The sequence below is a fragment of the Thunnus thynnus genome, chromosome 21 (assembly GCF_963924715.1).
Source record: "Thunnus thynnus chromosome 21, fThuThy2.1, whole genome shotgun sequence".
Lineage (NCBI taxonomy): Eukaryota > Metazoa > Chordata > Actinopteri > Scombriformes > Scombridae > Thunnus > Thunnus thynnus.
In genome coordinates, this window is record NC_089537.1 from 10953317 (window position 1) to 10974497 (window position 21181).

A 21181-nucleotide genomic window follows, 5' to 3' on the forward strand; every position below is an offset into this window, starting at 1 on the left:
ATACCTCGTCTGTGTCAAAGACCTGAGAGCCCCCGGCGGTGTCTTCCTCCTCCTCTTCCTGCTGCTCTTCTCGCCCCAACTCCTCCTCCTCCTCCTCCTCAGGGGCCTCCCCCTGTTGGACTCCATGTTCATCCAGTGGCTCATCAGCATAGGAGGTTTGGTATTCATCATCCTTTAAAGATCACAAAGATAATGCGTATTGATTAGCTTCAGCGTTTATAACACTCTGAAAATAATTAGTGATGGCGGAGTGTATTTTGGCCACTGCTGGAAAATAATCTCCCACAGTGTCTTTCCATTGAAAATGAAGCCAAAGCAATGCTTGCGTGATATATGGGGAATACCAGTTCATCTGACATCCAACAGTAAATTTTAATGAAAAATGGATGTAGGTTTTAACTATTTTTTATCTTATTTGAGTGGCTAAAATAAATATGAGGGAGCTTAATGATGACATACTGGCCTTGTTTATCAACATTTAAATTAAAAAAAATCATACAGAGAATAAAGGCAAACATCAAAATGTTATAGAGAGGATTTTGGGGAGGCACCATGTAAACCCCCCCCCCCCACCTCATTGCAAATTACCATAACAGTGGGAGCAAGGCTTCATTACTATTCCTGACAGCATTTGAAATTCAATGAGATGTAAATGTTTGACATGATACACAGAATTGCAGGCACAGATAAAAACACTCCACCCCGGTTCAATGATGGTGAAAATATCATTGACTGACTCCTCGCAAATCACTCCTTTATTGGCCGCACTGTAAGTTCATGATTTCATGCCAAAAAAACATCACACAGACACAAACATTCTGTGAGATGACAAATCAGTTTTTACTACTCAACAAAATTTCAGTTGAACCAAATACACATCCTAGAGTCACAGCAGCAAAACAACAAGATATGAGCGACACATAACCGGTATGGGAGGTGCTAGTAATTCAAACATGCCATCTGCATAACACCGTCTAACAAAAATTCATTGCTGAATAAGGTCAGACTGTAGGTCACACAATGGTGTTTGGTGTTGCGCTCCATTAGCCTGCCAAACAGCAGCACATATTAATGCAGAAAAGAAAAAAAGAAAAAAAAACTCTCACCAAATCAGATGGATGGACAGGCTGCCCCAGGGGAACACAACAGCTTAATCCTTTAAACTGTTCAAAATCGTACTGAATGAATACCATAGCCAGCAAAATGTCAAGGCCAGGCAGTTTAGTGACCTTGTAAAGTGTTATTACACATAAGAAGAATACACATCCACACCTGCAGACATTACCGAAAATCCAAAATAGGCAGCCACTTTTGCTACGCACCCTCAGTAAGAAGGTCAACATCTTATCTTTGTTTGGAAAAAGAAGGTAGGCTAATATATCTCTGTCAGGTGCCAAACACCATCACACCTTGGTAAATGGACCATAACGGACATTTGCACATGGATCAGGTCTTATCTTTGATCCTCTTAGTCTGGGCTAAGAGGGAAGGGAAACAAATAAAAGGGAAACTCACATCAATCATTAGAAAACTGTATAGGGTGTCCTCAGGAAGGTCAATAATCTTTTCACCTGCATGAGACTTTATCAGATCCAGTCTAAAGTGCGAGATAAAAGCCCCCCACATTAACCTCCGCCGATTGGCAGCACATCTCCCCGACACAAAGCGGCTTCTTACTCTCCAAAAGATACAGGGCCCAAGGTCACAATGGCACTGGGATTTGTAGACGACAGCAGAGCGTTACCTCATGCCAAACAAGCTGTCAACACAAACTTTGTCAGCAAGATGGAGAAATTAACTGGCAGGAAGCGATAATGAATCTAATCCTCTCCTGCCCCAAAACACCAACCTACATCTCCTTTTCCTGAATAGATTTTCAATCCTCACTGTCCCCTTACAGAGACAAGAAAACTGACATTATCTCTCGGATACAATAGAGCTAGACAGACAAGAGAGTGGGAGCACGTGTGTGTGTGTTTGTGAGCTTTTACATGTGAGTAAACAATTGTGAAAACTCACTTGAAATTCACCATCTATGGGCTCATTGATTTGGATGTCTAGCACTTCATCCTGGTAGCCGTCGTCACCCTCAGCTACATCTCCAGAGTAATCCATTTGGTCCTCAGGCATCTCTGTGTTGTTGTCCTGGCTGTATTCCTCTGTGTACTCCTCTTCCCCCTCTTGCTGGTACCCCTCCTCCTCTACATCCCCTTCTTCACAGCCCCCTGCACCCAGGTTCACAACGTCATCTGTGTAGTCTGCTTCCTGCGAGTAGCCCTGCTGGTCATAGGATGTGCCCAAGCTGTATGTGGCATTCAGGCTCACATCCTGACCACTGAACAAACAAACAAACAAAACATTAGACTTTCCTGTAAACAGAAATGAGGTATTATTGGAGAATATGCAAATATTTGTGCTTAACTTTGTCAGTTTTACAAATAAAACATTAGACACTTGAACTCATGGCACTGATGAATTAGCTTACGCCATATTTTGATCTTCATCATCACTTTGTAGAAGGTCATCATTCAGCTCTTCATCTGACACTTCAGAGGGATTCTGCAACAAAAATACAGAAACGTTTTTACTTTTTTAAAAAACTGTATTGTTCTCTTTCTCTTCTGTGTGTGTTTGTGCGTGTGTAAGGTGTGGAGGCAGGGGTCCACCTCCAACCCCGACGGATGCTTTATTCCCATGTGGTGAAGACAATCTGGGCAGGTCAACACAGTTCTTTTTTGTCCACTGTACTTCCTCCTGGTTCACATCAACAGTTCCCCCTGTGGAGGAGCCACCTGCTACACTGTGCACTTCTATTTTCTAAAATGTTCCATCAACACTAAAACACAATGTTTTGGATATTATTTTTTGCGTCTCCTGCTTGTAGGCAGAGAAACCACACTGACAACCCAAGTGCTTTTTGGTAACCAGAATAAAATCAAAGTAAATGAAGAAGGGAGATTCAAAGAGATGTTGTTTTATCTTACCTTTTTACTTGACAGCCAATCCTCCTCCAACAAATCCTCTTCCAAATCACTTTTAAGGAGAAAAGACAACAAATAAAAAGGTTTACAGAGTCAGATAATAGTGCAGGCTGTCTATTTACAAATGATTATACACTGATTTATGTGATAATATCAAAATCCCTGATAAAATATCTCAAAAATGTTTTATCGACTACAATTTATCATCATTTCTCATTTTGAAATAATAAGGTTTTAAACTAAGTAAAAGCAAATACAACTAAGACACTAAAATTAAAACAAACAATTGTGATTAATACTTGTTATCACAACATTTCAACTGGCCTCAGACCTCACACCTAAACAAAATATATTCAAAAATGTACTCAAATAACTGATCTGAAGCTTTTGCTAGGCATTGAGGGAGAGAGAGATGAAAAAAAAAAGTCCTCAGCCAGATTGTCACGGGGGTTTATGGTCAGCGTCTTACCCCTAAGCTATGGGGGCGACCTTTTTGCTAGTTTATTTGATAAGAAATAATGTCAACAACTGAGTAAACTTTAGGAGTGAGCAATGAGTGAAAACGGTCCAGTCTACAACTATACTGGTTGCACCTAAACATTTTTTTTTTTATACAATAAGATTGTGATTTTTTGATAGTTATGTAAGCACAATGCATGATCAAAAACTTCTTTTGCTTATGGAAAAAAAGAGGCTGTTTTTATTGTCGAAGCTGGTTGTGAATTTCAGCAGTATTCCTGTAGAGACATGAGAACATGACGAGATGATTTACCTCTCTAGATCATCATCTTCACCCCTTCTCCTGCGTGACCGCTCAATCCCGGGTTTGTCATATTCATCAAAGTCATAATCTGCAACAGAAAAGCAGTTTTGCTCCTATCATCACTATGCTAATAAAACATACAATCCTCATAGGTTGATATGCAGGCGTACAAAAAATATGCTCTCTTACCCAAACAATTACCATCAAAACAGTTTGATAATCCACTTACTCCGACGTTTTGGCAGGGCACCACTTAGCTGGAGCATAGATGTATGCTAGCCAGCTTAGCCAAAGTAGCCTGTTACCCTGTAGTGTTGCTACCGTCAGAATGACAAATGAGAGACCCATAACTCTGACTGAGTGCAACACTATTATTAAAATGTGCTCCATTATCTCCATACTGAAACAATACCGTGTCTCCTCATCTCCCTGCCCTCTCTGTGGCGGTCGGTTTTTCACTCCGCCTTTGAGTGAAGCCGCTCAGAATGACTATAAAAACATTTGATTTCTGGCGACAGCATGTTGTAAGTACTGAGCAGTTCTGAGAGAGCAAAGCAGTCAAAAAGTATTAAAGGTGCAGTTGTAGAATTTAGAGGCATGCAGTGGAACTGACTTGGCAGAGATGGAGTATAATATTCATAAGTATGTCTTAATTAGTGTACAATCACTTGAAAATAAGAATTTTTGTGTTTTCATTACCGTAGAATGAGCCCTTTATATCTACATAGGGAGTGGGTCTCCTTCCACAGAGCCCGCCATGTTCCACCACCATGTCTACAGTAGCCCAGAATGGAAAAACCAAACAGCGGCTCTAGAGAGCCTTTCGCATTTTTCATGAGTTTCATGGCCAATGTAGGTTCTCCTACACGCTTGGAAGGGGAGGGTGACGCAGGAGGGAGGGTAACTCTGCTGGTTGCAATCTGCAATCTCACTGGTAGATGCCACTAAATCTTACACACTGCACTTTTAAAGCAAAAGTAGTGTTTTGGTCCCTCTGACTGATATATTATTATATATGACATCATTAGATTATTAAAACTAAAGCATCAGTGTTAGAGCAGCATGTTACTGTTGTAGCTGCTGGAGGTGGAGCTAGTTTCAACTACTTTATATACAAGAAACAGAGAGGTTGTTTTCCTTTTCCACTACAGCACAACTCAACTGTTTCAGTAATTGCTTTGGACAATGAACCATTGTTGGATGTTTACATCTTTCAAAATAAAAGACCAAAATATTGTCTACCTTTCTTATTTTTCCTCCTGTACTGAAATTGTACCAAGCCATGACCCCAAAACCAAGGTACATGTAAAACCTTTAATTGTGTGAGCTGTTACACCTCTACAAACAACATAGTACACAGTAAAAACTGGTAAACATCTTTCACATGGTTTTCCATGACTGATGCTACTTGAAAAGGTATTGTATTAAAATGCTGTCCAAATATGAAATTCAATTTTGGCCTGGGTGATTGTTATATAGATTTAAAATTTTAATATTGTTGCCCACCAATTAGACATGCTGGATCAGCATCAGCACCAATAGAATATCAGCAATGAACTGATTGATCCACATTAAATTCAGCTTCTACAGAAGTTCACTGTTTCTGTTATCAGTTATACTCATTCAGTTAGACGGGATCGCTGACTCAGCAATCCCCAGGAACTGAAAGAGCTCCATGCACTGAGGTATACAGATTTTCAATTTGGGAAAAAGAGAGCGCTGGTATCGGATCGGTACTCTGTACCAGCAGATATTCTGAGTGGAGGTATCAGAATAATGCTGGGGAGAAAAAAGTATCAATGCATCCCTGGTGTTGCACAACTGCAGATTTATCCGTTTCTAGTGATTAAAACTCATTCTCAACATGAACTTATAATTACAGCATCTGCCAAACTACCTGCTGCTGTTTGACCATCAGCTGATAGGGATTCAATGTCAACTCAACTCATTTAAACAAGTGTCTCTACTGGGCTTGGGCAGTATGACAGTAAAAAGGCTTTCTGTGAGATGGTCAAAACATTGGACCCTCTATATGAGCTGCCTGGAAATAAATATTTAAAAAAATATATTTTTCTATAAATATATAGAAAACACATTTATTTATTTTATGAAATTCAGGAAGAAGTTAAAGTGCTTGTGTTGGAGTCAAGCTACTATGCTTTAACAACAGACATGTGGTCAGTGGAGGGCATGACCCCCTACATGTCTCTGACAGCACACTTCATCACATTTGACTGGAAACTTGAATCAAAATGCCTTCAGGACCAGCTTTTTCCCAGAAAACCATACAGCCAAAAACATGAGTGAAGCCCTCCGCAAGGCACTTGAAGATTGGGATTTAGATAAGAATAAACTGTTGGCAATAACCACTGATAATGTAGCCAACATTACAATCGCCATAATGAGAAACATGGCTCAGTTGTTGGTTATGAGCGCTGCTACTAATGATTTTCACTTCCACACTGTGCGAGCACGATAACACCCTACATTATTGTGGAATCGTTTTGAGTCGTCATCCTCCTTCCTCATTCTTCAAAGGACATCTATGTGAAAGGTACTGTTGTAAGAGTAGCGTAGCTGCTTTGAGGAACAGGGCAGTGCGTAACGAGTGTGTGGTTGAGTGAGAGGCAGAAAAGTGATGGTGAATGCGAACGGAGCAGAGGAAAAGGTCAGTAGTAAGTTGTCAATCTGGCAGTAAATGTATAGTACAGGCTATAGTGTGTTAGTTAATAAATGCTGCAGCTTCTCAAGACCAAAAAAAGTCTCGTCTGATGCTTCCCCAACTGCTGGGAAAGAGAAGAAGGTTCGCCCCAAAGTTAGCAACAATGGGTTAGCCTAACATCCAGGCTCACTTAAGGTGTACTGACCTTTAAGGTGGATCAGCTATTCTCATTTTAGTGTCAATCTCAGCCACTCTTAAACAGAGAACGGAGAAATGTTTGGCTGCAGAGTCGATACCAATGACGTGCCAATATTATTGTGCATCCTTAGTTATTACCTGCCTTATTCATATTAGGAATGTCATAACTATAAAATTAATGAACGCATTTGATTGAAATAAATATTTCATTTTGTCGTCAATAAAAGACACTTCAACTTCTGTGATTCAAATCCTTTTAAGAATAAAATTATTATCATTATTATTGTTAGACTATTATAAGATTATCATTATTATTTGCACACTGCATATACTGTTTACTCCTGGTCAATATTTTTTACATTTCATCTCATTCTCTTCAATAAAAAATGTAAACTTGCAGCAGCTCTTCTGACTTAGAATATATTTTACATAGGGGTGTAACGGTACACATATTAATACCAGACCCTTTTGGTACAGGACTTTCGGTATGGTGCAGATATGTACCGCATGCAACCTTTAACAGTAGTTAACAGTAGGCTTGTTTTGCATGCAGAACATACTTCAAATTCAAGTTCCCACACAAGCATATTAAGTGGCGGACTGGAAGTTTGTTTAGTCTCTGCCTCGCATTTTTAGCATTTGGCATTTATCAGCCTTTCGCTGGTAATTCAGATCGGGCCAAAGTAATAACAAACAGTTAGTGTTTTTATAGCAGTGGATCTACAACCATACTAAGTTGTTGGGAACACAGGTTTTAAACACATGTTGAAGGTGATTGAAATTCCTTCTCATCTGCATTTCAGCCAGAAAGTCATACAGTCTTTTATGAACAAGGAAAGGGTGCTGTTGTCCAAGACTTATCCAAGGCATCTGCTGTAACACTCACAACTGCTGGATGGACATTCAACCCCTGACTGGAACATGATAAGCCATGTTCTGCAAACTCGCCCCATTTATGAACAACACACAAGCACAAATCTGGCAGAAGGACTTAAGGAGGCAGTGTTGGAGTGGAAGTTGGAAAGGCCAGGAACTACAATTCCTGTCACAACAAACATTGCTAGAAATATTATCAATGCAGTCAGTGAAGCTGGAATATTAATTTAGTGTCACAGAAAGCAACAGGACTCAATCAGGTGTCTAGGTAGAGTCAGAAGGTTTGTCTTTTTTTCATGGTAGTACAAACATTGGAGCGCAAACAGGAGATGCTTAATATACCAAAACACACCCTTATTCATGATGTCACAACCCATTTGAACTCCAGTTATGATATGCTTGAGAGGTACCTTGAACAGCAAGCAACTGTAAGCTCAGCACTGACAGAAAAGACCCTCAAGAAGAATAAAGACCAGTGTTTCCCCTATAATGTACAGGTGGTGTGCCACCAGGCCAATGAGAACCAAAAGTAAAAGTTGAATGCCAAAAGTAACGCCAAATATCCGTTCATTCAGAAATCAATAATCATATTTGTTTCGGAGCCTCTGTGTGACACTGTTCTGAAACGCGAGTCAACCTCTATGTTGTTGCCTCGGAAACTCCTGATGTGTGTGACGGACAAACAAATATATCAACGTTTTTCTACAAAACTCTGGGAGTCAAGCAAGAATGCAGGAGTGGAAGAAGTGAGAGGGGCAGCTTATTTTTATGCAATAAATGCAGCTTTTAAGATGTAACGACTTTGTTTTAAGTCTTGAATTTTCCGAGCAAACAAAAATTTGAATGAAAATATAAATTGCAGACTGCCTGCTGTGCCACCCGACTGAAGCAGACCACGCAAATATGCCTTCCCGCGTGCCTTGTCCCTTTAGGGTTTTTTCGGTACATACCATCAGGCCTGAAAAAAATTCTAGTGGAAAAACTGAAGACATAACCATGTTTTCTGACCAGAATGTGAGAATGGTAGAGGTGGTAATTGAAGTCCTTAAAACACTAAAAACCCTCACAACACTGATGAGCATTGAAGCCACACCTTCAGTATCAATGATCCAGTGCTGAACTCTATGGAGCCCACTGAGGAAGACAGTCTAACTGTGAGAGAAGTCAAGGCTGCCACCAGAGAAAACCTGGAGGACAGATACTTTGCTTGTCATGACCTCCTCCACAAAAGCACAGCTCTTGACCCCAAGTTTCGGGCCTATGCGGATGATGTCTGTCGTGACAGAATCTATAACATTATCACAGAGATTGTAACAATGGAAGAACAAGTATTTTGTTAGTTTTCTTATGCATAAAATGTCTTCATTGTTTAATTTGCAACACTTGCTGCTACAGTGTCAATAGTACTCATATATTAAAGTTTTGTCATTTCTTTTGCAGAGTGAGGAGGCCACAAGGACAACAGCAGTCAGTTCATCCCCAGGGACAGGACACCCCATGCCATCTGAATCATCTCCTCCTGTCAAGAAGTCATCCATGGCTGAACTGTTTGGTGAGCTCTTCAAGACTCAGATGGGAAACAAGCCTACTTTGCAGCTGTTAAAGGAAGAGGTTACCTCATACAAGGCAGCGGACTCCATTTCACTGGATTCTAACCCATTTGTACGGTGGAGGACCAATGAGCCCACCTATCCTTATATTGCCATGTTAGCAAAGTGCTAGCTTGCTGTACCTGCTACCTCTGTCCCTAGTGAGAGAGTATTTTCTACAGCTGGACACATTGTAACCGCCAGCAGGTCTGCCCTTTCTGTGGACAACATGGACAAGTTCATTTTTCTGAAATAAAACATGACAGTTGAATGAAACTGAACAGGGCTACAGGCTGAAACTGTAATCAATAGTCATTTATATTTTTTATTATATTTTATATTTCGTTTAATTTATTTGAGAATCTTTTATTTATTGGAGAACAATTAGCAGTAGTTCGCAGCACTATTCCATTTTTTATTCTATTTTATATGTATTTTTTATTATGTTTCATTTAAATTTTTATTTAAAGAAAATGATAAACTGTTGATGTTTACAAGTGACAAGCAATTTTATGTTTTGCATTTTTTCCCCTTTATCTTACTGAAAATGAACCAAACCATGACTTCAACACCAAGATAAACACTGAACCGTGATTTTTGTGTACCATTACACCCCTAATTTTACATATTTTTTATTGTAAATTTCTTTTTTTATATTACTTAGGACTAGTTAATTTTGTGTATATTTTTGGCACCACAACACTGTGGCAAGTTCCTTGTCTGTGCAATAGTGACTATGTATTCTTGTTCAATTGTGCATGTCATGGCTGTTATCTTTATAATCTGTTATCAGTCCTTCTGACTACTCTTTATAATTCTTAACAAGTGGCAGAAAAACAAACTGCAATGCACAAAAAGGAACTTTGAGTTCCTGGAGCTCCTTAGTTCTTGGCAAAATTTGGCCAAAAAGAGGCTATAGTGGCTTTAAGATTAGGTCATGGATCTGGTCAGAATTTAGTCTAAAACTGTTGTTCTAACATTTCAATCTCTAGACCTGCAGCTTTCTTAAATCTCTCTAGACCCTCAAACATCTCAATATAAAAGACCAGCTTTCTTGTACCAAAAACTCCCCCAAATGCAGCCTTCAGTGGATTGTTTAATGGACTGGACAGGCAGTATTCATGAAAATTATAAATAAATTAAGGAAATATCACTTGCAAATGGTGTCATTTACCAGTTACTTGCACCTAGGTGGTAATCGGTCCCTGATAAATATGGAACAGGGTGCAAAATTAACACCCGTCAAGTACCAAACGTGGGTAGGTTTTCCGTTTGGCGAGTAAATCTTGGAAGGCTATCCACCACACCGGCGGGTAAATGTCTGTACCAAAATAGTCATGTAATAAAATATCTGGCATGACGGCTTGAAATTACTCATGTTTGTCCCTACACATAGTGGACACGCGCAACATTTGTGTTTTTTCACATGCGTCTAAACAGTGCTGACAAAATTGTAGGAGCACTTGAGCCTGTCTGAGGCGAAGGAGTGCCAGCCACAGACTGTCTTGAACACTCCCTAGTTTCACAGCACTGTTTACCGTACAGGACATCAGCTATTCGACATCGCAGCTCTCTGCTAAACTGTCACTTGCCACTGGTCTGCTGCTAGATACCGTTAATAAAATAGCTGTTATGTGGAGACACTGTATTCAGCATAATACCTTATTATCTCAATGAAATTTACTGAAACAAATGTATATGTGACACAAAAAGGCAATTTATTATTTTGGCTGGTAAAAATATGCTTAACCCGGCGTTTTTTTGTTTTTTTTATCTACCAGTATTCTTGGCAGGTGAGACAAAAACTTCGTTTCAAACACTGCACAGGAAGTAGATCAAGGGAAAAGCCACTGCTGGATGTAAATATTGCAGGAGCGCAGAGATTGAAAAGTGGCTGATAGCAATGCCACTCTTGTTCCAGTGGCATTTGCAGATTCTGGGTGGTATGTCACTGTTGTTTTTTGGTATGCCGCTGCCACTCTACTGGCTTATGGCATTTACAAACAGTATGTCACTGGTGTTCCACTGTAATGTAGCACTTCTTACTGGCATTAATCAATATGCCACTGTTGATTAGGATATGCCAGTGCTGTGCTTATGAGCGACTTATCACGTATTAACACCATCCCCCCAATAATGACGAATTTGTTCTTGTTAGTAGTATGAATGTGTTATTATTTACAGGCCAGTGCAGTAAAGTTAATATTATATAGGTACACCAACGTAATGCATCCATTACTAAATGGTTTTGGGAGAAATGTATTTCACTTTTTTAAAATTACCCTCACAAACTCAGGCTATAGCCAACATGGCGTTTATCATCTAAAGTCCATTGCAGTCCAAAACAGCAATGCTAACGTGGAATAAAAACACCGCGTAAACTGCGTCATATACTGGTGCCCTTTTTACACACTTAATCACAACAGTCGTGTGTTTCCTTGCTGAGGTCAAATCCTGGAAATACAAACCACGACTGTGTATAAGCAAGTAAGTTAAAGCAGTCGACTAACATTAAATAAGTGCGTGTTTGTCCTGTATGGATCCAGGTTAGCTTCTGTCAACTACGTTGCGGCTAATGTTACATTTCAGCTCAAACACCTGACATGTTTGAGAGCCAGACTTCATTTTAAGACGTCATTTTAAGCAACTTTAACACGTCAAGACATGGCACCACCCGCGATTCAAGTGTAAAACGTTTTTCACAAGTTAGCTGTGTAGCTAGGTAGCTAGCATGCTGCTAACAACCTCAAAATACGGAAAATTTGGGCTGAAAAATAAAAAGCTACCATTAGCCCGCGACTTGGCTGGGTTTACTTGGGAATAATACGACCATTCGGTGAATTAAAACAACTCATAAGTTACAGAAATTAGCAAAGCCATATCATGCTAATAAATTACAACGTTAGCTGTAAAGCTAACAATACCGTTCGCTTAAGGCGACGTCTTGTTTACAACCAAGAGTGTCAATGTTTGTTGAAGGTACCGCTAAATACAGCACAGCTGAGCTCCAGACTGCGGCCTACCGTTACTGCAGCCGTGTTCAAAACTGCTGTTATCGGTGGCTACTTGTGTTAGCTGACTTAGCATTGTCGAAAAACAAGCTGCTAATGACATGACTTACCCTGAGCGTTGGCTGACATGGTGCAAGGCGCGTCCCGCTTAGAGTCTTGACTACAAAACTGGAGGCTGCATTCAATCTTTAGTATTTCACCATTTTGACGATGCAAAACGTGAGATTAATTTAGGTAGGCGCTTCTATGCAGCAACGATTTTCATCCACGACCAGAGAGCACGAACATGGCAGAGCTGTGTTTGGTAGCAATGATGCATTGTGGGTGGGAAACAGGAGCTCCCCCGCTCGGTTAGCTGCAGCAAGGCGAGCTGCCTGACAGGTGAAGGGAAAACACACACATCATGAATGTGCCAGGCACGCAGGTAATTACATGTATTAATATAATATCAGATGACACGTCTGTTATACAACGGAATAGGTTATGCTTCCATAACCTACACATTCAATAAATTTAATGTCGCTTCCACACTCATTTACCCCACTAATAAGACTGCTCTGACTATAAGGTAAGATACTTTATTGTCCCGTTAGGAACATTTTTCTTGGGCTCAGTGTTACTGTATCACACATTTCCCAAACATACTTACCTACATACATACATATTTTACATCATTCATACAAAACAAAACAAAACAAACAAACAAACAAACAAAAAAACACACACACACCACAATAAGACCAATGACACTGATAAAAAAAAAAACACTATAGCTTATAAAACCAGACAAATGATATTTATATTTCACCAAAATTACACATTGTAGAAGGATATTACACATTCAACATACGACCAACAACTTATGTAGTGCACATTGTAGGATATTGCACGTTCAACATACGACCAACAACTTATGTAGTGCACATGCTAGTGTAAACCATCTGTAGAGTGTTCTGTGACTATATATCGTTCCACCAACACATTGTTTTATTACTACTGTTTAAAATGTTAATGGATAATAGGACATTGGTGCCCAAGGCGAAATTTTAGACTGGAGCTCCCCAAAAAGTGCAGCAATAGTAGCCAACCAAAGTCCTCCCAGTCCTCCAGGAAAATAGGTAAGTGGGGGTCAAGGCACCATTCAATGAGTGTTTGGTGGAATGGCCTGAGGTAGCACATGAAGTCTGGTGGTTGTTAGATGAAAACTGACTGACCAGTAAGGCTTTAAAAATCAAACCAGATGAAAACAAGTCAATGGGGGAAAAGGAGAGGAAAAATGTTAAGAAGGAAAACAAGTGCGTATTTGCAAAAGCTGCATATAAGCAAACCTGTTGGTATGAAAACAACAACAACAACAAAAAAACCATGCAAAAACTGACTTCTACTGACAATTAAGGTACTTTTTAGATTTAAAAATCTGCCTATGAATGTCTTATAGCAATTGTGGGTACAATTAGTGGTTTCATTGTTTCATGATTCATGATTTTCATTTAATTCTGGCTTTTTGGCAGGAGCAGTATAAGAGAAGGTACTTACATCGGATTTCTTATAAATTAAGGTGGATGTTATATATAATAAAATAGAATAGAATGGTAACTTTATTGACATTGATTAATTACAAATTATTCTGTTGGCTTATTGATTTATAGAGAAGAATGAAAGACCATAATCAGGACACAAAGACTGCATAAGAAAAGTTCCAAGTTTAAGACTTTATCAGAGAGTTTAGAGTTTATCAGTGTGCATGCATAAAATGTTACTTCATAGAATAACTAAAGATTCAAACTGATATTTTGTATTTGATATGGATAAAGTATTATGCAGATAACATATTGATTTGATAAGATGTGCTCACAATTTAAACATTTAGGTAACATATAAACTGGTTCCATTTTCAAGTGTATTAAGCTGTACAGTTTTAGCGAGTGGGTCATCACCGTCAGGTAGAATTGACTGGCACCTTTCAGGGTTCATAGATTAGATATACTGTAGATTGTTGTTGGAACGGGTTTCCTGATCAGCTCAGCAGTCAGATGAGTCAGATGAGTCATGATGAGGTTGACACATATGCATGGCCAGAACTTAACTCACTCTCACCACTTTCTTCACCATTGGATGGAGGTTTAATAGCATAACAGATTATTGCGTCCATCAGATCTTGAAAATTGGTCAAAATTTAAAAAAAATATGACCATTCTTGGTTTCCAATTTTAGTGTTACAACAGCGATGGCAACATGTGTAAATGCTTGTCCTTTTCAAATCTTGTTCATTTTGGCTGAAATTCAAAACAGTGCTTAATCTTCATTCAAGTCACTCCTTTGATTTTTCTTCCCTGTAAGGTCAAAGCCTTTTTATCTCTGACCAAATTTTTTCCTCTCTTGCGCTTAAGTCTGGGAGTCAAAGTTGTTGTCTGAGTCTACAGCTAGACTACAGCAGAATCGTAACCCCCAAATTCCTCCTGGGCTGACAAACGTCAACAAAGACCCCGAGAGACACCAAAGAGAGGTGAGCAGTGAACTGAAGCCTCATTGTATTGGCTCATTATGGGGTCCCGCAGTGAGGAAGAAGCTATTTTGTAGCACCACAAGGTCAATATCTGAAAGCCAGGGCGATGGAGGGGATCAGCCGTGAGATTTTTAATTTGAGAAAGCGTAAAGGGACTTTCCTACTGAAAGACAGTCTGTGAATTGTAATGGACTGTGAGGATTAAACAGACAAGATGTTGAGTTGGCAAATGTTTTCTCTTTTAAAGAAATGCAATTCCAGCTCCCAGACACTTCCTTGTATGTCATGTGCTGCATCTGCAGGACGACATACAAGTAACCGTTACATTCAAGGTGATCAGACCAATATTTATGATAAAAATTACATGTGCCATCATTGAAATTCAATCAATAAATCTAATGAATATCTTAGTCTTATCATAGAGTCATAACTCTTGCATGAAATAAAATAATTATGAAATTATGAAATGAAAAATGCTGCTTCTTTTATAACATAACTTCTAAACTTTATAAAAGCCTGATGTTTCAGCCTTCAGCCCTTCAGCCAAACTCAGACATTTTTCATGCTTTGCGTACATGCATAAGCACATGTGTCCAGTTTATCTTTTTGAAATGAATGCAGGTGCAACTCATATCAATATCTATTGCACACCCTATTAAATATTCACTCTAAACAGCTGTTTCCAAAACTGTATAAGATATTTCTATGCTCCCTGGATTCACTTTCCCAGGAATTTTGATTTTACTTCCAAATAGATGTGAAAAGGGGAGCTGTCACACTCTATTATGGTGACCTCAATGATTCTGTGCCCTATCCAAATCCAGTGGTTTTCCATAACAATGCAAATTAAAGGGTGCAAAGCTGAAGGAGAGAAGACTTGTTATTTTCCACCCAAAGGACAGAGGTTCTTTACAACAAACTTGTCTGTACGCCTTGTGTAGACTACGCCTTGTGTAGACTTTGACAGAATTTTAATAGCAACTTGGAAGTTGCTTTGTGTGAGACAATCGGTTTTTGCTGTCAATTCATCTTGAGAAAGTGATACTGGAGCTGTAGGCCTGCAATAGATTATTTTGTGAGTGACAGAAATTTAATCGGTCAATTTTTCGATTCATTATGTATTGTGTTTAGCTGCAGACTTGCCCTGTCTGAGACACTCTGAGACTGATCTAGTGTCCAAGTTGTAGCAGTTTTTGCATTGACAGGAAGTAAAATGAATGTGTTACCATGTGGCCGTACCCAAGAACTATTAGCTTAATACACTCCAACAGGAAGATTTGCTTTTGTTTGTGGATGTCTGGTTCCCCACACATGGGAGACTGGGGTATAAATCATATTTCTTTCACTGGGTCAGGGATTAAAGCTTCCTAGCATCTTCTTAACAGAAAATCTATTTCATAAAGAAGAATATAAATTTAAAATAAACACAGAAATTGGCGTTCATACTATTCATCCACATAAGTAGACAGAGACTTGGGTACTTATGCTGCAACTAATAACTAACAATTGAATAAACTGCCAATTATTTTCTTGGCTAACTGCTCAGTCTATAAAATGCCAGAAAATGTGTTTAAAAAAAAACATTGTCACAAACCAGCTCAATGTATGTGACAATGAGAAGAGATAAGCCAAGTTCAAAATTACTTGAAGAAAATAATCTCATCACATGTTCCCAGAGCGCAAGGTGACATCTGCAGATTGCTCATTTTGGATGAACAACAGTCTAAAACCCAAAGATATTAGTTTTACCATCATTGAAGACTAGGAAAACCAGAAGATATACCTATTTTAGAGGCTGGAACTACTTAATTTTTGGCATAAAAAATAACTTAAACAATTCATCGATTATCAAAGTTGTTGCGGATACATTTTCTGACGATCGAGTTATCAATTTATCAAATAACAATTTGGCTGTAATTCACAGGCATCAATGGAGGCATCTTTGTTTTCCATAAAGTTGCTGTACACTGTATTTGTAGTCACCTGTATGTAAAGTATTGACATAATAACTGTTTCAGATATCATTGACAATAGTAGCCACTGGCTTTGACTGAAAATAAATGGCATCCAGTAAGGAAAGGAACATTTGTCAGGTTACTTTTAAAGCTATAATGCCACATTTATAGGCTATAAATCCATATTTATATTATATAGTATATATGATGGTATGATGTATATTTTACAAGCTATGAAAAATGCATCTTGACAATCTAATAATGTTTGATATGGTTCCTCTGTAATACATGATACCAAGCATCTCTGCCGATTTCCCAGTGAGAATAGGCTGCAGTCAGTGACCCACATCTCAGTGCAATGAACTGCTTAACTCAGACTGTTGTTTTATTCAGTGCACTGTCAACAGACGGGTGAAGAGGAGGAGAGGCGGGAGGTTATACTTATCGGCTGTTGTGATTGGCTGCCAGAACCAGCCTCGCTCTGCCATTGGCTCCCAGCGCTGTCACTCCGGATATGTTATCTCCGCTTCCCGCGCCATTCGGCGTGCACGCGCAAGACGAGCAGGCACGTAACCGCTTGGAGACCGTCTGGAGTGTGTCTGAAATTGATAAAATTGGAGATGGAGTTTTTTAACATCTCTTTGCTCATTTACAAGGAAGCCGTCTGTTGGAAACGGGAATTTCCTCTCTCCACCCGAAACGCCTTCGCCCATGAGTCGCCACGCTCAGCCCCAAAATAATTTTTAGATAAACGCTGTGAAAGTTTTTTTCTTCTGCAGTCTATCAGCAGACAGCTCTTTATGCACAGGTAGGTAAGGCAGGCGGCAGAGCAAGTTGCCTAACATACAGTGGATGCTGCAGCATTACAACACTGCCAAAATAACGTGTATTTGTGAATGTTAGCAGAGCGTTTTTGTTGAAAAAACGGCTTTAGAGCTTATAATTTAAATTATCCCGCTGTACCGTAACAAACTGTAAGAAGCTTGATCATTTTATGCCGTTAAAACAATGCGTGTGTTGTGTTTTTTTTCTATTTTATTTATAATTTCTTACACAGTAGCTATTTGGTTTGGAGACTTGACCTCATTCACACTACTTCAGGAGGATGCGCAGGTGACGCACCTTTGCTGACGTGAGGTTGATTAACCCCACGCGTGCTTAGGCTACCTGTTAACTCAGCAGGGGCGGATACCTGTCTTGTAGGCTCGTCACTTCTATTTTTTTTCTTCAATTTGACCCTTTCAGCTGTCCTACCTGCTCAATTTATGATAACAAAACAATATATTTTTCAGGCACATATGCTGCAAACTAGTCTCTAAATACACATGTGGTTCTGAGGTGAGGTAATGTGAATCCTGTGTGAATTTTTTCTTGTCCTGTCCTTGTTTATGCTCTGCAGGGGGACCAGACTTCAGAGTTCAAGAGGAGTGCACCATCCAGAAGGCAGTCTGAACCAGCAGAGAAAAGGTTGGTTTCTGTGCACATTGTGTGTTGAGACAGGAGTTGTATGTTTACTTTTAGGCTGTATAGGCTAAAGAGTTTTAGGGTGGAGTGTATGCTTTATATCAGACTGTGGATTTATTCATTTATAATGATTACATTACCCCAAAACAGTTTATTTATATCTATTTTCTTGCCACTATTCACTTTAAACTCCCACTTAAGTAGCTTCTAAGAAAGATTAAACATTTTCCACACTGTCTGACAACAACATCTACACGTATCAACATTTCTTTCTTTATTCTAATCTATAGCTAATAAAAAAAATCTAATTTAATTCTAAATCTCTGACTTCACTATTACATCTTATGGAAAACTCTGCTTCATTTGTGCACATTCCCTGAAATTCAGCTGGAATATTTGGTAACCTTTGGCTCTTGAGTTGAATCCATTTTGAACAATGCTTGTTCTCATAGTTGAAGAGGTTAATCATCTCACTATTTCTCATCCAAATTGATCAGCTTTTTTCATTTCAAGGTGCAGAAATGGTTAAAAAAAAAAAGACTTGACTATCAAAGATTTGAACAATAAGTCAGAGTAAGTTGCGTGCCACAGTCCATGTGTACCTGATCTGCTGCTGCCTCAGACTTGTCTAGACGCTTTTGCTCTGTCACTGCAGTTGTCTGCAGACAGTGCAGTCATATGACTTGGGGAGCCTTCCTCCCTCCTCCCCAGTGTCTGCTCTTTTGGGGCAAGATGGCTGCTACAGCATTGTTGTTAGCCATGACGTATATGGAATTAATGTGATGAGGAAAAACATTGTTTCTCTCTCAACCACTGCTTGTCTGTCTGTTGTTGGGACACTTGGTAGCCATTTTGTCTGATTCATCACTGCCTAAGGCTTCTGGTGAATCTCAGAATGTTGTGAACAACCAAAATATCGCTGCTCGGTGTAAAAATATCAGTGGTTGCTTCTTGATTTTAGATATAACTTGAACTGGTTTTAAGCCTGTATCAATTTAGTATCAGTTGAGTATCTAGAAGCCCATCTTGTGTAGTTTCTACTGTATTTGTTAAATACACAAATACAGGTATTTACAGCAGGTATATCAAAGATAATTTGATTGTTTGAAAGAAATTGAAATATAATATACATCTATCTAGAATCTATACACACAACTACTCAGCATTTCTCAACATGCAGGGAGGCACATTGGAAAGGCAACAGTTTGGACACAGTGTTTTATACAGTTGGAAAAAAAATGTTTTAATGCTGTGGAAAATGTAAAAAGCAACTGTAAAATTCAGTTTGGATTTTTATATACATTTTTATATTCGGTTGACTTTCGACTGATAACTGAATGTTACTGAAAGTAATGTAGTTACTCTGAGAAATCTGTGAAATACAGTACATTGCTTTACTCGACATTTAGGAGGGAAGGTTCATCTGTAATAGGTTACATTTTAGGTAATATTATCAATTATATCTTTGTTGCTTTGGACTCAATAAAGTGCTGTAATAATACCCAGTGAAACTTATCTTAATGCCATAATTTCTATCATCAAGTAGTATGAAAGATTCTTCTTTTTACGAGAGATTTAGTATTAACAGCAACCTGCCATTTAAAGGATTTGGTGATGCACTACTTCTCTTATAGTAAAAGAATGCTTATATATTAAAATTTTGAGGCTTTTCATATATCCTACTAAGCACTGAGATGTGTTTTTAAAAAGTCAAAGCAGCTGCAATGTTCTGTTCACAGTCCACTTTTTAGTCAGAGTACAGGCAATAATAACTTTGGCTACTAAAAGTGCTGCAAGCGTCAGTCTGACATTACAAGTTACTTTCACTCACTGAGTCTGTGATGTTTATCTGTTTGCCATATCAGTGACCAGCCTGGACAGATCTCTTCATTATCACCGACTTAGTGCATACTCGTCTGCTGTCGGGCAGCTTCCTTTAGTCTGGTCTTGTCATATTCCTTAATGGTTTTTGAGTGCTTGTTGATTATGTTTTCACTGGAGCGTACAGCCACACTTAAACATGCAGTATCTTTGCAGGCCTGTCCCAAACCTGATCCAGTGTCTGACAAAAATGATTGGAATTGCAATTAGAAAGGTAAGAAAGATGTGAAAAGCAGAGTTTCAGGGACATATATTTGTATCGCAGTAACTTGTTGCAATATCCACTTGTCGTAATCGTGCAAAATTGGCATTTTTTGGAAGTTCTGCATAATATATTTTATCAGAATAAGCATTTTTGAAAGTGTAATATGGCCTGCTTGCATTTTTGTTTGTTCTCTGCTACACAAAACATACAATGGTCTGTTTATTTGATGCTGGCTATGTGCAGTAGTGTCCACATTTCTGAATGAATGAGAATTTATGATCATTGCTGCTTGCATACAGATAATAAACGCAAGCAATGCAATACTACCTCATAACAAAATCATCCCCAATTTACGCTGCTCTAATTTCATCTCAGCCGTTTGAAAGTTTATATATTAAAAATGAAATACATCACACGCATTATTTAAAAAGGTAAACTACTGCAATAATTATTGGTTGCGTCCTAGAAATTGTTTCACTGTCACTTACGACCAATGCAACATTTTATTTATTTATTTATTTATGTATTGTAACTTTTCGACTGCAAATAGAGCTTAAATGTATTTTACGCCAAATGAAAACAAATGGAAAAAGCAAAACAACAATGATAAAGTTGTTTGACGATGTTTATTTTTCTTGCATCTCCACAGGAAATCCGTGTTTTCATGCAGCCTGTCATGCCTTCATGTCTTCGACGCTGGAGTGTGTTCGCCCACATAGTAAGATCTGTGTTGACCTGTTCATTAAAGCACATTTGGGCACGTTTAAAGTCGAGAAAAGCAATTCTAGGAATGCTTTAAGGTGCTGCAGTGAGTGAATGTGATTGCCTGAGGGAAATATCAGTCCACTGCACAGACCAGTATTTACAGAGGTTGAGCTCTGGCTTGCAATGCCAATTCTAGATGATATGATGCTGAGAAATGGCAAATCAAATTCAGTGCTGTCATTCACTCGTCAACAGCAATCATTTTTTATTAACACTGATTTTTGATCTCTTCATAAGATAATCATGGATATGGATCTCGTAACTTTCACTTGAGGCTTAGCCGGAAAATGCTGATGCAAGAAGGGCTCTGGATCTTTATCCTGTT

At 38.8% G+C, this 21181-nt stretch overlaps 1 protein-coding gene and 1 long non-coding RNA gene across 6 annotated transcripts in view; one reads left to right on the plus strand and one right to left on the minus strand.

The window, feature by feature from the left end:
- The window catches only part of rbm33a (RNA binding motif protein 33a), a 29967-nt gene extending 17563 nt beyond the window's left edge, over nt 1-12404 (minus strand). For all 4 annotated transcript variants that reach the window (XM_067578639.1, XM_067578640.1, XM_067578641.1 and 1 more), the window contains exons 1-6: nt 12191-12404; nt 3754-3832; nt 2985-3033; nt 2486-2559; nt 2020-2335; nt 5-172 (exon numbers count right to left, since the gene is read on the minus strand). In XM_067578639.1, coding sequence (XP_067434740.1) covers nt 5-172; nt 2020-2335; nt 2486-2559; nt 2985-3033; nt 3754-3832; nt 12191-12209 — 705 coding nt within the window. In that variant the 5' untranslated portion in view covers nt 12210-12404. The remainder of the gene's footprint in view (nt 1-4; nt 173-2019; nt 2336-2485; nt 2560-2984; nt 3034-3753; nt 3833-12190) is intronic.
- Nucleotides 12405-16915: 4511 nt separating this feature from the next.
- Nucleotides 16916-21181, plus strand: part of LOC137173368 (uncharacterized) — a 37387-nt gene continuing 33121 nt past the window's right edge. Inside the window, exons 1-4 of one of the 2 annotated variants that reach the window (XR_010925171.1) lie at nt 16916-17349; nt 17941-18008; nt 20043-20100; nt 20741-20809. This is a non-coding gene — a long non-coding RNA (uncharacterized lncRNA). The remainder of the gene's footprint in view (nt 17350-17940; nt 18009-20042; nt 20101-20740; nt 20810-21181) is intronic. The other variant, XR_010925170.1, reaches the window with a different exon arrangement.